At 39.4% G+C, this 17,964-nt stretch overlaps 1 protein-coding gene across 1 annotated transcript in view; it reads right to left on the reverse strand.

The window, feature by feature from the left end:
• Kcnh5 (potassium voltage-gated channel subfamily H member 5) overlaps nt 1–17,964 on the reverse strand; it is a 283,311-nt gene that overhangs the window by 229,199 nt on the left and 36,148 nt on the right. Inside the window, exons 4-5 of the mRNA XM_051196001.1 lie at nt 11,682–11,810; nt 2,432–2,547 (exon numbers count right to left, since the gene is read on the reverse strand). Coding sequence (XP_051051958.1) covers nt 2,432–2,547; nt 11,682–11,810 — 245 coding nt within the window. The remainder of the gene's footprint in view (nt 1–2,431; nt 2,548–11,681; nt 11,811–17,964) is intronic.

Below are 17,964 nucleotides of genomic sequence, written 5' to 3' on the forward strand. Positions count from 1 at the left end.
AAGAGGGCAGCAGAGGAGTGGGGGAAGGTAGGACCACAGAAAATGATGCTGTAGTGATTTGCAAGAAAATGCCCCCCCCAGAGGGAGTGGCCTTGTTGGAATGGGTGTGGTCTTATTGGAGGAAGTGTGACCCTGTGGGAGCAAGCTTTGTTGTCTCTTTTCTCAAGCTTCAGTCAGTGTGACAGTCTTGACTTCCTGCTACCTTCTGGTCAAGATGTAGCTAGCACCACATCTGCCTACATGCTGCCATGCTCCCCATCATGATTTTAATGGACTGAACCTCTGAAACTGTAAGCATCAGCTGAATGTTTTCTATGTAAGAGATGCCATGGTCATGGTGTCTCTTCACAGCACAATTGTTGGGATTTTGACTTCTCTATGATGCAGTGAGTGACAGCTTTATTCCCCAGTATTATTTTACTTAGAGTGGTGTGAGAATAAAATTGCATTTCTGGATTTGCTTTTGTACCAATAGCCACACTCTTTCCATCTGAAGATTTAAGAGCTACCGCTTCTAACCCAGTCTGGCCCACTGATGAGTAAGGGCAGGTATTTATTTCTACCCCATATGAACTGAATGCCATCACTAGGATGTCAGTACATGTAAACATTTCATTAACTGCTTTCAGGGTGAGGGTACAGTCTTTGAAACTATGATCCACTCCAAATTGAGAAGATCAGGTGAAGCAGAGATCAAATTTATGTGTCATGGGAGAAGTGAAATTTTCAAAGCAACGGTCTTGAGAAAATTATCTTAGTATTGGAGTACAGTATAATGGACAAGACAACACTCCTGTGCCTGCTCTGTTTTGGGAAATCCAGGGGAACACTCCACATGACCATGGAAGAAACCTCCATTGAAGAGCTGGCTACTTCTTTCTCTAAAACAGCAAGCCTAAGACCTTGCTGGAAGCAGTTTTGTGTTAGACTCAGTTTTATGAATCCCAGTTCACTGGCTGATTAATAATAATAATAATAATAATAATAATAATAATGTCAAAAATAAAAGGGGAAATTGTAAAGTCAAATGAGAAGAGACGAGAGTGAAGAATCCTCTGAAATAAAAGTGGTAAGATGAAATGCAAAAGCTTGCATTTAAAAACTGCTGAGTGGTTCTGGGTCCAGGCCCCTCCCCTCCAGTAGCTGAAAGAAAATCTGAGCTTAAAGTTGAGACAGGGGCCAGAGGAAGCAGGCATGGGAAACCTGAGCTCACAGACACAAGCTGAGCCCTCGGGCTGGGCTTTGGCAAAGGAACTAGACACTTGAAGCAGAAGAGAAGGAAACTGCAAAGCAAGCAGTAATTCTTAAGGAGACCTCTCAGAAAAAGCAGGTCCACCTGGCGGCTCTAACTCCCGAAACAGCTGCTATTCACCTCTGCATACAGTGTCACCAGATCACTTAATAGTACATGCATGCATGCATGTCCTCTTTCAGTTTAAGCATGGCTATTCCACAGAGCATTCCACTTTTCCCATGGTATTAACAGCTATTTAGAAAAAAATGGAGGTCTTTCCTGTTAGTTATGAGCTAATGAGAACTCCAGAACTCTAAACTTGAAGAATAGACATTATTTCCCAACCCTCTCTAAACAAAAATTGGTATTTGTAACTAATTAAGAAGTGTCTCAACTAACATCTTTCTGGCAGTATAAATCAATGAACATCTGGTGGTGTTCTCTTTGCCTCTAAGTTAACTCAAAATATTCTATGAGTTCCCACTATAGGCTCAGCATAATTTTGGTACCTTGGTCTCTCTCTCTGTCTCTCTCTCGTGTGTGTGTCTCTCTCTCTTTCTGTGTGTGTGTGTGTGTGTGTAAGCTATTTGGGGTGGGGTGTGTGCCATGACACACATGTAAAAGTTAAAGGAAATTTGCAGAAGTCAGTTCCCTGCTTCCATCATGCGGGTTCCAGAAACAGAGCTCAGGATGTCAGACTTGGCAGCAGCTACCTTTGCCTCCTGAGCCATCTCCCTGGCACTAACTCTCCTACTTTTCCTGAAGTCACTCCTCTAAGTATCACCTCCCACTTGTACCTGACCCTAGAGTCCCAAGTCTGGGTTAATGCTACCATATCTTAAATTCTTTATTCATTTCCTATGCTGTGTCTTTCACTCTTTAGTAACAACCCCTTTCTTAATCATCTTTACATCCTTCACAGAAATCCAAATAGAGTGGAAACCCTTAACTAATGTTGTACACACATACACACGAATGAATAAATTCTCTGTCCCATTTGTTCAATTAAATCACACAGTCTCTAAGCATCGCCTAATATAACATGAACTACATTTCCACACAGAAGTGGGAGAGAATAAAGAGGAATATTTTAAATTTCTACAGTTCTACAGAGAAAACACAATTATCACTGATAATCTTGGGGGAACTGTATCGATGCCACTACTGTGAAAAGCAGTCAGTCATTCTCATACTTACTTCAGCTAGTCGTGAGTGTTTGTGGACTGTCTCTGTTTTGTTCATTGGTGTAAGCTGCTGTAAAACACTTCGGCTATTTGTCAAAGCCCGTGTCAATCGAGCAAATTTTGTCCAACCTTAAAAAGATGAACAGAGAGTTTTGGTTATTTATATACCATGAATTGAAAGTCCAGCATGCTCTTAGACAGTAGGAGGATAACAGCAACCACACAGTATCTAGAAAAACTGAAAAGTATCACCCGTTCCTATATAAACACCATCACATATAAGTGTGACTAAATTAACGCACTTCCTAATATTTGTAACATTTTGGTCTTTCTCACGTCTACTATGTAATCCCTGAAGTCATGGTAGATAATAGGTTAAAAAAGAATTATCCGGTACTGCTTGAGTTGTATGGGTTTGTTAAGGGCAAACAACTGCCTAGCCAGCAACTCCTTTCTCAGCATCCCATACATCTGCATGTTCCAACTCCCTAGTTTTCATTAGTGAGCACTAGGGACTTGGAAATGTAAGCAGAAACAATGATGCCACATCTGTATCCCCATTTTGGGAGCAAGTTGGTATCACACTTCCTACTCCTATCAGCTGGATGCAAATGGCAAGCCCTCTGATGAAGGCAAAGCCACTGAATCACTGTTTAGAAAGACGCCAGCCAGGGCCACTTGCTTTGGATTATTATGTGAACAATGTTTCTCCTGTGTCAAATCAAATTTTTCCTTATTGATAGAAAAATACACAACATTACTGTTATTACTGGTTGTTAGTGAAGCTACTACCACCCTAATAAAAACAATTCTACTGTGTGTTGTATGCAGAGGCACCCACCTAGGAGGAAAAGCCCAATTCCAGCCACACATATTATGGTTCAGATCACACATTCCACCTTCCTTATAGCATAACAAATGTTATTTCTCTCGTTAACGACTGCAGTACTATCTAAAAAGTTATGCTTGGAATATCTAAAAACATAATCATGTTTTCTCCAAGAGAAGTTGCTTTGGGGAGAAACGAATGGGAATTTAATGGGAAAAATTCTCCCAGCACCTCAAGTTGCCATTATTAAAATCATCAATTTCAGAGAAATACCAATGAGGTGTGGAACAAATAGAGCAAAACCAGCCATATCATGGCCCTGTCTCAACTCTAAGTTCTCTACCTAGCTCCAAAGCTCTGCTCTATTAGAGATTTCTCTAAACCTACTTGATCATGTCTACGGCATTACCTTTTCACAAGATAGTCTCCAAACAACCCCTTAAACGTGAAACCTCCAGCTGGTCACAAGTGATGGACCCAGAAGCATAATGAAATTTCAGATGATTCAAGAAACACTGAATGAGTGTGCCCTGGACCTACAAGAGACTAATGCCTGTCAAATCACAGAGTGCATGCGATGCTAGACTTTACTATGAGCCTTCAGACAAGTCATTCAGGCTTCAGACTACTCCCACCAATTCAGTTCTTCCTATGTGTCCAGTGTGAGAAGTAAGCTGGCATTCATTGATAGAAAGTCCCTTTTTCTCCTTTGCTAATGAGATTTACCTTAGTCTGAAAAGTAAAATCAGGTTGGGGACATTACTAACAACCCAAGATTCTGTATGGTGTTCCAGTCTCACAATGAGGAAACAAAGACACCATCAGTTCTCCAGAAATTGAGCATCAACATATAAAATCAACTTGTATTTGCTATCAGCAACCTTGACTTTTCTTCTGTGTGCTTGACCTGCACTTCTCTCTGCCATTGGCCTCCATCTTCTAAGATATTCTACAGACATACACTCCCAACAGACCTAAAATTCACCTCATTGTTACCTTCTCTCCCTGTTACAAACCCTAAATCCTTCATATATCCCTGATCTTGATAAATTAACTGGTGCCCTTTCTAACCATGCAAGCCAGTAATTTAACATCCACTGTCTTTTCACTATCACACAACACACATGCACAAGCCTTCTAGTTTACAGTTTGTGAATCTTTCAAACTGAATTCTTCTCATTCCTACTTATCCAGGAATGTAGCATGTGTCACTGCAGTCAGGGACAATGCTCTGAGATCCATACATGGTGAGATTCATTCTGAAACACAAATCAGATCACACATTCCCAATTCAATTTTTCACATCAACCTGAAGACTTCCAGGATGACACTGTGCCCTTGGAAGAGAGGTCATGTGGCCTTTACCCACAAGGATTTATACTATATCTGTCTTCAACCATCTTACTGTTCTCCAACCTTATAAATTCAAAATATAATTAAATGCTCTGAAGTTCTTTGTTTATATATGGTAATACCCTGCTTGTCTACAATTCTCTCCCTCTCTCCATCTGTTTGTCTAATGGCAGTTCGGACTCAAGTGAAGGATTATTGCTTTCTGGAAATCTCTTTGATCCACATATAGGAGGGACTTGTCTTCCTCCACAAACCACAGCACACACATCATGTGACAGTAACAATATCGGTGTGATCATGATTTACTTTGGGCTATTAAAGTTCATCTCTTAATGGTAGCACTAAAGGATGCAAGTAAATTAACAAAAGACAACTGGCCAATCCAATTTTACTTGAGACTAAAGCCCATCCATGTCTTATTATAGGGGGCCTTGATCAGCTTTACTGGGTGGGATATAAATGTAGGGCACTCTCAGGTGACAGTGACTATTTCAGTCACTCCTCATCAACATGCTAAAATATATCTGATAATTCCTCATCTTACATCAACTGAGTATTATAGCTGCATTGGCTATTTCTAAAGACTTCTTAGCTCATCTTTTTCTTATGGAAGGCTCACATTTCTGAGAAAGGTGGTGTTGGATTTCTGTATATCTAAATGGGGTTAAAAGGGACCATTTTCATTCTGTGTACAATAGTGTTTGTCTAGAGGGAGAGTACAGACAGACCTTCAGAAGGCTGGCATTCACTCATCTCACTATGCAGAGAGTGAGAAGTGAGGTAGAAGAAACAAAACTGTGAAAGCTATTGTCACATAGTGATAGTGCTGCGTTCAATAATTAGAGAACAGTAGTTCCTAATTTAAATACTCAGAAAATACTTGTTTAAATGTGTCTGTGTACAACTATATAAAATCTGACCAACACAACTTGTATGGGACACTGTTTACATTTTTGGATAAAGGAAGCAAGGAGTAAAAAAGTTGCACATGGATTAGCATGTCAACAATTAAAATTAAGATGTGACAAAGGAGCTGGACTCGGCTTTCAGTAGGCATCAATACTATTAATGGCATTAGGTAGGACTCTGGAGTAAAGAAGACAGAGTGTTCCTAGTCTTCGGAAAGAACTGGAGGATCCACTTGCTAGCTGAGAAAGAAAGGCAGGCTAGGTGATGGGCCAGCTCTGGCATAGGAGAGCACAGAGATTAACAGGCAAAGATTGGCGAAGGATCCTTTCTTCCTAAAGAAACCTGAGTCAAGGGCAATTGTCAGGGAGTCATCATTTAGGATTTTGCTATCAGCATGCCCCAGAAGGTGGAGAACCAAAGTTAAGTCAAGATGTGTTCCATTCCATGTGAAAATCAGAAGAAGCACAAGAACCCCCCCCCCCCCCCGCTTCCAGAGTTCGATGGCCAGGGAATGCACTTGCTGTCCTGATTTTCCTGAAGACTTCTCTACCTCCTCCTTACTCCCACCGCCTGCCCACATATTTCATTGGAAACAAACAAGCGCCTCACCAAATGCAATAACCGGGCATGCCCCTTCTCATCTTCCCATCAACCCACAATGGTGTTTCACTCTGTGTGCTCCCCATGGCACCTCATTCTTTCCTGCTCTCCATTATTTCTAAGAATGGGGTGCTTGTTTCTCCTTGACAGTGCATATGCTACATTGACACATGCTCTAGAAGTTTCCAGACTTTTCACTGCTGTAAACCATGCCACGTTGAATACTCTCGTGCCTATCCATTTGTGCTCTGGAATTGCCGCCATTGTTAACTACTTGAGCTGATTTGATCTTTCCCCAACACCCACACACACACAAACTTTGAAAAAGTCACATAGCCCATAGACACACTGTCTAGGTCAAAGAGAGAGAGAGAGAACCAAAAAAAAAAAAAAAAAAAAAAAAGGCTCATCAGCAGTTCTCACATCTCCACACTACTGCATTGCCTCAGCTCACCTCGACAGAAACCTAACTGGTACAACTGATTGCTCAGCAGTTCACTGATGTTACTTAGACCTGATCGATACAGAGTAATCTGAACAGACACTTGCATATGACGAGCAGAATGCTTGCACTGTAAGTTGTCCATGGCATTATGAGAACATTTGTTCTCCTAAAAGCTCGTGCTGCCAACTCCTTCTTAATAAAACATTAGTTTAGCTCTATTGGGTTGCAATTAACCTCTTTGTCATGGACTGCCTAATCTTAAAAATGAAAGGAAGTCACAGAGGCAGTTAAATCAATCTATTGGACTGCAACACAAGATTCCAATCTATAAGGAAAACGCTTAGGTAAACAATTTTGCTCTCAGCCAACGAGACTGCCTGGCATAATTACTCCTATTTCTTCTGTCAAATCCTCTCAAAAGTAAATCATTGGCTTTTGCAAGTAGGTTACTTTTTTTTTTTTTTTTTTTTTGATGTTATTTTTATTCTGGAAGAATTTTTTGTCTCATTATTGGCAAAAAGGTGACATGACTACTTGGCAGAGGGTGTTTCACACTGCAATTACCTTAGCAGTTTGGAAGTCTGTTTGAAAATCATGTACAGTATCAATGGGCAGAGATTTGGATAATGATCTTTAGAACACATAATATAATCAACAGTATAGACTTCTGGGCTGCAATTTGTGTGTTATGACAGATAAAGTATCAGATACCATTGATTGATCATCTGAACAACAGTTTCAACATTGCAATAACAGGTACAAACGATAACAAAACTATTTCATCCTGTGGAATTAGCATGAGGAAGTTTAGCTGGTTCAAAGAGCACAAGTTGGTCAAGAAAGAGCATCTCCATGAGGCCTTTGCTTAGGGAATTAAGGTGGATGTGCCTGCCAGTGAATTCCCACTGCAGAAGACAGGACAGCAATGGGAAATCTGGAGAACATAAGGCTTGAAGTCAGCCTGAGTGTTAGGTTCTTCAGCAGTCAAGTGGAGATAATTACATGAATTTTAACTGGTGAAATGAGTGATCATGAGCATAGAGTACCTGGTAGATATTGGCTATCCATCAGAATTCATAACCTTCCCTGCAGTAATTTGTGCTGTCATCTCTTACGGCATAATTCAAAGGCATTTTTGGTGTTGGGCACTACCACTCAGTTTAAGAACAAAAGCAAAATAATTCAGGATGAAATCTTGGTGAACATGGGATTTGCTATGAGCAGAGCTTCACTCAGTTAATGTAGCCATAAACTGCCACCACCACCATCTGAGCTGATCCAGAAACAAAGTTCAGAGTCCATGCCTTCAAGTCTTTCAACTATATGTCTGGATTTCTTGGTGGGAGAAATGCTAATATAAACAGGAGATAGGTATGAATACAAAGCAACAAATATGCAGATCTTAGCAGGACAGAAGTTTTTGTCTAATCAATAGTCCTTTTATAGATTCTTTCTCTTGCACTTAATTAAAACTGAACTTCAGGTAAATTCAACTTTTACCCACTGCTCATCTCCATTTCTCAGACTGGACAAAAGTAGAGAACAAAATGGTCATGGATGCTAATGAAACTCTTGACCCAGAGCTTCAGAGGACCTCTGTACTGCCCAGCAGTCCACTGTGTCCCTTGTCTAATCATGCTACAGTCTTCTGAGTCCTCTCACATATCCCATACCATCCTCACAGTCAGCCGATCACCAAGAACACAGCGCTTGGAGCAAAGCTTCTACTATTAACTCGTTAGTCTTCCCCTCTGGAATACTAGAGAAGAGGCCACTCCCAGGAATATTCTCAGTACAACTTCTGATTGTGGGAAAAAGTTAGTAGAATAGGATTCTATTGGTGAAGTTTATATTAAGTGACTCTGAGGACAAAGGCTGAGTCAAAGGTGACATCACCATCTTTTTATTCAATTTGATATTGTGGTATTATAATGAGATTACATGTACTATTTATCCAAAAGTATCATTTCTTCTTGTCTTTAAAAATAGAAAAATACACTATTCTACCAAGCCTCTCAAAATGTTCCCGTTTCTATATCACTAGCTTCAAAGACATAGTAGGATGATGACTTAATGGTATAAATATTTCATGTCTTTTGAATTTTTCATGTTAAATGTACAGTTCACATGAATAATAGAAATTAGTTCATACACAGTACTCATAGCTGCATTATGCAATGCTTTATCGGTAATCTGTTATGTACAGGGAAGACATACAAGAGTTCCAGAACAAAAAGTCTTTTCAAATTAGCCCATCTTCTAGAATTTCTGGCACTAGAAAGAGATGTTTTGTACCAATACTGTTCAGAGGTTTTTTTTTAGTTAGTGAACTCACTGTTCGACAGTCAAGTGGCCTGACTTGTATGGGATTATTCAAAAAAATTTATAGAAGCAGACAATTCAACTCAAAAGAGACCACCCCTTACACACATTCTGTGATACCTACACAGGTTGCAGAGTGACGGAGGTGAGAACAACAACAGAATGGAGAAGCATTAAGTTCAGAGATGAAAGCCAGCTCTTGAGGTATATGCACATGGCCCCCCAATTCAGGGGTAAATGCTGTCAACTCCCAGTTTCCACAAAGACAAAGTTACTAACTACCATTAAGATTCAGCAGGTCAAAACAGTGGCGGGGGAAAAAAAGGAACACGGCATGCACTCACTCATATATGGATTTTAGGGCATGTACTCACTCATGTATGGATTTTAGACATAGAGCAAAGGATCGCCAGCCTGTAATTCACACCGCCAGAGAAACTGGGATACCAGGAGGGCCCTAAGAGATTCACACAAGGTCCCTCACAGAAGAGGAAAGGGACAAGATCTCCTAAGCATATTGGGAGTGTGGGGCCGGCACTGAGTGGAGAGGGAGCTAGGAGAATCAGCTCTTCTGTTCTTTTTGCTTCCTCTTTCATTCTGTCCTTTGAGTCTCAATGGTTTGGGAGGTTAATAAAGATGGCTCATTTAGGGTTGAGCATGGAGAGTGACATTGTTGGGAAGGGGAGGGGAACTTAGAAGAGAGGAATAGGGCTGGATGTGATTGTATTTCTCTCTCTCTCTCTCTCTCTCTCTCTCTCTCTCTCTCTCTCTGTGTGTGTGTGTGTGTGTGTGTGTGTGTGTGTGTGTGTGTGTGTACGTGTGTGTGATCCTGAAGAAGAAAAAAGAGAATATCTTCCCTCATTACCTTTATTGGTGTCTGCTGAAAAAAAAAATAACAAACTATTCACACTATTATTTCCTTGGTTTGTGTCCATTATTCTTTACTGCTTCAGTATTTAGTGGTGATTGGACGATTAAGGTTTTCTGTTTCTCCCTTCCCAAGTGAATTTTGAGATTGGTCTATTTCCTCCAAGTCACCATTGGTGACCACAGGGTGATCATCATCCAGGCTTCAAAAGCCACAGGATGAGTGGAGGGAGATCTTTGATTTCCAGGTTTGGTAATTAGCATCTTGCCTTTTTCCTTATTATCAAAGACAGAGATTCCTTATCTGTGGTGATAGTTTGATTCTTAGAATCAGCCTTGAGTTTTGGTGGGTTTCCCTTAAAGTTTTCTGCTCTACAGTGACTCCTCCCATGTGGTGTCTCATCTTCAGCTTGCTGCATTTAAGATTTTCTTCTTTGTACAGCTTCCTAAGATGGAAACTAGGTTACTGGGTTTTTTAAGTCGTTTTCTTTTGTAATATATGCATCTAATATTATGTATTGTCCTGTAAGCACACCTTTACTCTCTTCCACAAATTTATAAAAGCTAAATTTTCATTTACTTCAAAATATTCATAACTAGATTTTTTGGGCTGATGGATTATTTAGAAATGTGTTATTTAATTTCCAAATTGTTGGAGTATTCTATACATTTTTCAGTTATTGAGTTCTAATTTAATTCCATTATTATCATTTTCTCAAAGGTATTGTTATTCCTTTAAATTGATCAAAATTTTTTATGACTCAGAATATAATGTATCTGCTGAGTACAACTGAGAGAAAGATATCTTTTCTAAGCTTTGTCTGAAGCACTGTGAAGTTTCAAAGAAATAAATCGGCATTCGGAACAAGGATGATTAGAAATACGTTTTCGCATTTTCAAAAGACAGTGTTAGCTGGATGTGATGCTGTGTGCCTGTAGTTCCAGCATTTGGAAGACTGAGAAAGAAGAAGCTCTGAGCTGCAGGTCAGCCTGGGTCATACAGTAAGATAAGAGAGGGGGTGGGAAGGACCTGAGCTCTAAATTAGATATTTTCCTTAATCTTCCAGAAAATGATTTCTTGGCGTCTAAAATTTCAGAGACATGTACAAATTAATTTGTTCAGTCCTATTTTCAATAGTTGGCACATGGTAAAACTTCTCTTTTTAATTTGATACTAACAAAACAAGTGAATAGATAGAAATGTAAGTATTATGTATTTAGACTCACCTGCAAAGGATAAAATAATGTCATTTTCTGTAATTATGATTGCAATTGGAAAGCTTAAATCTCTGAGCTGCTTTTTTTAAGGAGGAAGGGAAGGGAATGTTTGCCAAATGCACAGAGGCGAGCATTTCATTTTGGTCTCTTAAGAGGTTCTTTTAAAAAATAACATTTTATAAAACCTCTTTCTAAATGAATTTTAAAGTCTTCATTTATTCGACACCAGCTTCTAATTTAAACCCAGATGGAGAAAATAAATTGGGACTAAATGACATTGGAAAGAAGTAAAAGCACTCTAGGTTTCTGTAGCCACATCTCTGGATGCTGCAGTCAATAACACTCCACTTGGGAGGCTTGCATTGTGCCAGCCACTCTCTTTATGACAAAATTATACAACTTCTACTCAAGAGAACATACAGCTGAATAAACCAAAGCTGAAAGTAATCAGCCAGAGAAACTCAATCAGTTGACTAAAACTCCATCAAATTATTAACAACTCTCTGGTAGGAGCTCAGTGAAGCCAGTCCTGGCTATGTGTAATCATTCATGCTAAAGCTCAGGGTACAGGGTGTTGAAATGTCAATTAAGATGCTTCCATGCTCTACAGAATCTTCCTGCATCTCACAAGGGCGAATGTAGGAACCAACAAAAGGCCACAAGATGTGGCAGACAAAAGGCCACCAGCTTGTTAGGTACAGAAACTCCTTTTTAACTTACCTTTCGTTGAGTCATCCTCTATTGGCTGTTTGAACAGTGTGATATCCTTGAAGGTACACAAGAACAAGACCACTTTCTCATGCTCATTTCTTATTGGTGCAATCTGCATGTAAAACCAAACAGGGGTGCCTGTAGTGGGGAAGAAGGAGAAAAAGGAGTGTCACAGGGTCACAGCAAGGGCCATCTCCCCTATCCCCACTCCTCTTGCTTCTGCTACTTCTACATCAAAACAATAGCTTCTTTACTTTAATGAATACTTTAAACCAGAGTTCTAGTACAGGCCTATACTCCCAGCTACTCTAGAGGCTGAGGCAGGAAGATCTCAAATTCAAGGGTAGCATAGACTACAGAGTGAGCTCAAGGTAACTTAGTAAGACACTGTCTCAAAAAATAATTAAAATTAAGATTAAAAAAAAACCTCATAAGGGCTGGGAATGTAAGTCAATGATGGAATGCTTGTCTTGTATGCATAAGGCCTTGGATTCAATTCTCAATATAAAACAAAATAATAAAACAAGCAAAACACGTTTGACTCTATATCAGCTACTTGTTTTTCAAATTGAATGAGTGTATTTTTAGCCAAAAATGTGAACATTAGAAAGGAAAGTACAGGGTCCCTACCCAACTTGTGTATACAAAGGCAGCCTTGCTGCTGAAGTAATACCTATAAAAGCATCACCTTTAGGTCTGGGTTCTGGTGCCTCTGTTGCTCTCACAGACTTCATTCTGACAAATTCACTCAGTGTGATCACTCCTACATGCCTCTCTGGTCTTGTCACTTTGACAAGTGTTTCCAATTAACAGCAACACCTACTGCCCCAATAAGCCCAGCTCCAAGGCAAGCCTCTGAAATGTTGCCCCCTGCCAAGTCCCTAGGCTCTCTCTTCAGTCAGATGGACTTGTGTGACACCTCAATGGCTTTGACTGTGTCCCCAGTCACAGAAGGCATCAATACTTGATACCTAGTTTATACAGAGTGCTACCTGAAACCTTTAGGGCAATCCTAAAAGGGAAAGAAAAATAGCACAGGTGTTCAAAACTTGAGAATCTCGGGTGTTTCCCAGAGTCAAGGCCTCCTGCCACTTGAGCCTCAACTCTGCCACAATCTTCAAAGAAGAGCTACTGCAATCTCCAGAGGAATGAGAGTCAAAGTTTAAAGATCAGGGTCTGGAAAGACCAGGCACTAATATATTACAACAAATGAATAGACCAAAGCATGAGAAATACTGTCAAGAGAATAATTACCCATAAGGTGGCAACACACATCACAAGTTTTAAAAACTCATTTGCATCATATTTTTTCCAAAGGTGAAATAAAGCCCCTCATAATATTCATTTTTTAGGGACAGAGGGGGTTTTATCAGTTTTAGAATTTGGAGAGTAGATGTGCTGCTACCAGAGGTGAAAACTAGAAGCATCTTAGTGGTTCCCCAATGAAAACCAAGTAACAAGCTCCTTCAAACCTGGATCCCAAGCTACATCACTTGAAGCCAATGCCAATTCTGTTTAAACATCAGGCTAATAACAGTGTTCTTATATTTTTGGTTGTGAGCCTAGCCTTTAACAGATGAGCCATCTCTCCAGCCCTAGTGTTCTTAAATTATCCACTAAACTTGGGGCATCTCTCTAAGACATGTGAGAGCTAACGTCATTTAGAAACAGGAGATCTTAGCTAAGAGCACTGAAGAAAGATTTATAAGGTGATGTTCAGCTCTGTCCACTGAGTCTTTTGTGGCTCCAGCAGGCACATAGAAGGACACAGCCCATTCTAAGATGATTGCAGAATGAGAAAGAGACTTGGAAAACAATCACATCATTTCCCAGGCAGGCTTGCTCCTTGTTTTACACTGTGTGTCGGACCTGTGAGTGATGTGCAGTTTTACAAATAACCATGGCCAGTAATGGCTGTGTTCATGGCCTGGGGCTGTTACAACACAGTGAGTTAGAGGCAGAGGGGCCATAAACAAAGAGAAGGGGACATTGGAAATCCTTTTCTGTTTTCCAGGGCCTGCTAGAAATCTGGACAAAAAGGAGCTGGTGTCACACCCATGGGAACAGCCATTTACAAATTCTGGCACAGACAGGGAGGTCTGAAAAGCTGCTTCCCAATATCAAGGTAGAATTTTTCCAGCTCATAGGCTCAGACTTCCTCAGCATGAGCTGAATATTTTCAAGTAGCTGGAGAAATATCCTTTATAAACTAGTGTTATAGGTCAGATGGACAGGGAGTCTAAGAAGGATGGACAGAGGTGCACTCCCAACACTCAGAGCAGGGCCTGGCCACTGGTCACTAAGAACATAACTAGCTGCTAGGTTCTGTCTTTGCTCCAGAGATACTACTTTCCCGAGTAGAAAATGTCTTCTTTAATAATGACACTAGGTAGGAAGAGATAAAACAGAGGGGGAAAAAAACTGGTGTCAAACCCTGAGCAATAAATTAGAAACTTCAACTGCCCCACTTGCAAAATGCCATTTAGCCTAGCCTAATCATGTGATGGAAGTCTTGGAAAACTTGGAATTCAGGTATTCCCCAAACAAATTTCTACAGATATGTCAAATATCTACAGATATAACATTTTTCAAAGTCACAAAGTACATTCTTTCCAATTTGATATGCAAAAACTATTTTTAGATACAATTTACAAAATTCCTTTAAAGCTGGCTAAAATACTTGTTATGCTACCCTAATGCCTGGATAATACCTGTCCTTTCTACTAAAGGAAAATAAAAAAAAATAATAACAGATGCAGAGAATACACGGAGGAGAACAGAAGTTTTAATCTGCAAAGCTGCTGGATGTGTCTCTTAATAGCTGTATGCAGGCACATACCAATATACAGTTCCCTGTAGAGAGCCAAGCAAGCTTGAACAAAAGTCAAATACTAATTTCAAGCCAGGAGCGCAATGTAAAATATCTAAGGAGAGGTATAAGAATGCAAATTTCAAGATATTACCAATATGTTTTAAAGTAAATAAACAAAACAGAATTCCACTAAGGTACTACTGAAAAACTCAATCAATGGACTTGAGTACAATGTCTGAAAACTCAGCAAACATTTGTTAATTCTGCTTACTTGCCAAGGTAAATAGTCTTAATGGTAAGAATTATTCAATTACTTGCTAAACTTAGACCATATATCTAAATCATCCAAGGACTAACAAATCTACATGGAAAGGAAGGGGCTTGGACATTTGGGCATCCTATGAATCATAACTGAACTCTGGAGGCTAAGAGAGAAGCCCCAGAAAGCCTCCACAGTCTCTGCTACAGAAGCAGACATCACTACCTTCAGAATGGATTGTTTTCTTTGCCACAAGCAGCTGAGTATGACTCCAGTCTTGACTCTAACCTGAGAGAATGATTAAAGTTCTGATAGGTAAAACCACAAAAGATAATGCTCCTGTTGCTCACTAAATGCACTGCTCTGAGGCAACATCTATTCTATGGCTGCTGTTATCCTTTTGTAGGTCTAGTGCTAAAAGAAAAATCTAATTTTAATTCCACATATTCCATAAAGAATAACAGATTGAAGGAAATGTTAGGACAAAAATGTGCACCACAAGATCCAGCATATACTAAACCTAGGAAAAAAATAAAAGAGTGTTCTGATGATGCAAGGATGTGTGTCACACTTAAGGAGACTACAGTAGCCACTGAAGATGAGGATGAATCTTTGTCCTCATTTATCATGAAAGTACACTACACACACACACACACACACACACACACACACACACACACACACACTTTCAATATACATTTTTATTGGAAAAAAAATTTCTTACACTATATTCTGATCTCAGTTTCCCCCTCTCCCAACACCTCCCATTTTCTCCCTACCACAATATCCATCCAATACCATGTCTTCTCTCTCTCTCTCTCTCTCTCTCTCTCTCTCTCTCTCTCTCTCTCTCTCTCTCTCTCTCTCCAGACAGCAAACAGGCAAAAAAAAATCCAAGCCAGAATTTTATAAAAGAAAAAGCACAAGAAATACACACAAATAAACCCATAAAAACAAAAAGTCAGAAATCATAATGTGCAAGCAAAAGAAGACAAGTAAGACAAAAAAAAATGGCCAAAATGCAGTATGAGACAAAAAGTCGACAAAAACACCATTGAGTTTATTTTGTGTTAGCCATCTACTGCAGGGCATGGCCCATGCCCTTAAGTGTGGTTAATGTACTGAGAGACCCCACTATAGAAACTAGCTTTGACTTTGCCTGCAGATGTCATTTGGAGATGGCTTCTTGGTTAAGGATTATGAAGGGACCTTTCATATCAAGAAGAAAAAAATTGAAAAAGCAATAAAAAGAAAGGAAGTTCACTTGACCATGCAATGAAACCAAGTAAAAGTAGAAGACTTGACGGTTAAGGATATGCACTGAGTCTTGGTGGTAGTGGCCTCAATTGGCTGCTTAATTAATTGTTGTTTTAATCTCCCAAACAAGGCTGTCCATGAGGTTCTATGTGATGGCATTGTTAGCAATTGATTGTGTCCAATTCTAATCCTAGGGAATATTTACAACAATCAGCAGACATTTACCAGATGTGATTTGCCTATTCTGAAGGAGATGCCTATGCCCACAACTATTCCACAGGCAATAGTCAATCCTAGATAAAGGTTATATTTGTAAAGACTGACATGAAATAACTGCATACCACCTCACTAACATCTGTGTAGCAACCATAAGAAGCAAATCCTGTAATACTATAATTGTGAACACACATTAGTACAGGCCACTATACAAAAACCTACTCAGAGACTAATTTTAAATTTTTAAAACAGAATCACCATATGTTGTAGCAGTCTCATTTTCTGGTTATTTAACATAAAGAATCTGATAAACAAAGGCATATCTCACTCTCATGTGCACTGCTCTACCATCCGCAATACCCAATTTTACCCAATTTTACCCAATTTTATAACTAACCTAAGTCTCCACTTAATAGATGAACTTATAAAAAATGAAATGCGTATACAAAGGAGAATAGTGCTCAGCATTTAAGAGAATTTCTTGAGTTGTGGAGATGACTCAGTAGGTAGAAATGCTTGGTGAGTAAGCATGAGGGCCTGAGTTTGGATCCCAGAACCTACAAAACAAGCCAAGCATGACTGTATGCGCTTATAACCCCAGCTTTGGGATAAACACGGGAGAAGGAAAGGGGCAGAGACAGATGGATGACAGGGTTTGCAGACTAGTCTATCTGAAAAATAGGATGCTCTGGTGAGAGGCCTTGTCTCAAGAGGGTACTTCAGATGATCACAGAAGATGCCTAATGTCCTCCTCTGGCCTCCATATGACTGTCACATCATCTGGTGGTTCTACTTTAAATTTTTAAATGTATACACATGCATATATATATATATACATATATATATGTATATATATATATATATAATACACATACACAGAAAGAGAGAGAGAGATTATGGTTTTGCAACAACATAAATGGAATAAAAGATCATACTAAATACTAAGTAAAATAAGCCAGGCACAGAAGACCAATATAAAACATATACTCATTTTAAGTGGAATTAAGTTGATTAAACACATATCAAATAGCAGCGGTTCTCAGCTATAAGGTTGGGGTAGGAAGGAAGAGATGTTCTAGGGATACAAAGACTGTGTGACACATGAGAAAAGCTTCTCTGTCTAGTTATGAGATGTATTGCACAGCATGATGAATATGGTTAATAATAACAGTATTCTGCAGACACCAAAGTTGCTAGGAGATCAATTTCCAGTCTCCCCACCACAAAAAGTAGATATGTGAAATGCTATCATTTGATTCAAGTATTCCTATTGCAATTTTCAATCATAGTGTCACTTTTACCTGATAAATATGGGTACCATGATGTTGAAAATGAAAATGCAAGCCTTGAGAGGTGGCTTGTGGTTAAGAGTTCCTGTTGCTCTTATAGAGGATCTGAGTTCAGTTCCCAGCACCCACATGGCAGCTTACAAGCCTCTGCAACAACACTCCTGGGAGATATGATACCTTCTTCTGACCTTGGCTGGTACCAAGCACACACATTGTATATACATACACACATGAAGGAAAACACTTGTGCACATAATATATTTTTAATTGAATAAAAATAAAAAAATTGTAAAAATAAAATAATATCTACCATTTTGCTTCTATTCTTTGAGATGATCTTTTCATAGGTAGAATTATTTATAAATTTTTTTCTAATTTCACCAGCAACCTCTCCCCCTACTCCAAGAGCAGTAATGGCACATTGTATCTTCTCTACCATATTGCTTAGCTACCATTTCC

Source organism: Phodopus roborovskii, unplaced genomic scaffold, assembly GCF_943737965.1.
Source record: "Phodopus roborovskii unplaced genomic scaffold, PHOROB, whole genome shotgun sequence".
NCBI classification, from domain to species: Eukaryota; Metazoa; Chordata; class Mammalia; order Rodentia; family Cricetidae; genus Phodopus; species Phodopus roborovskii.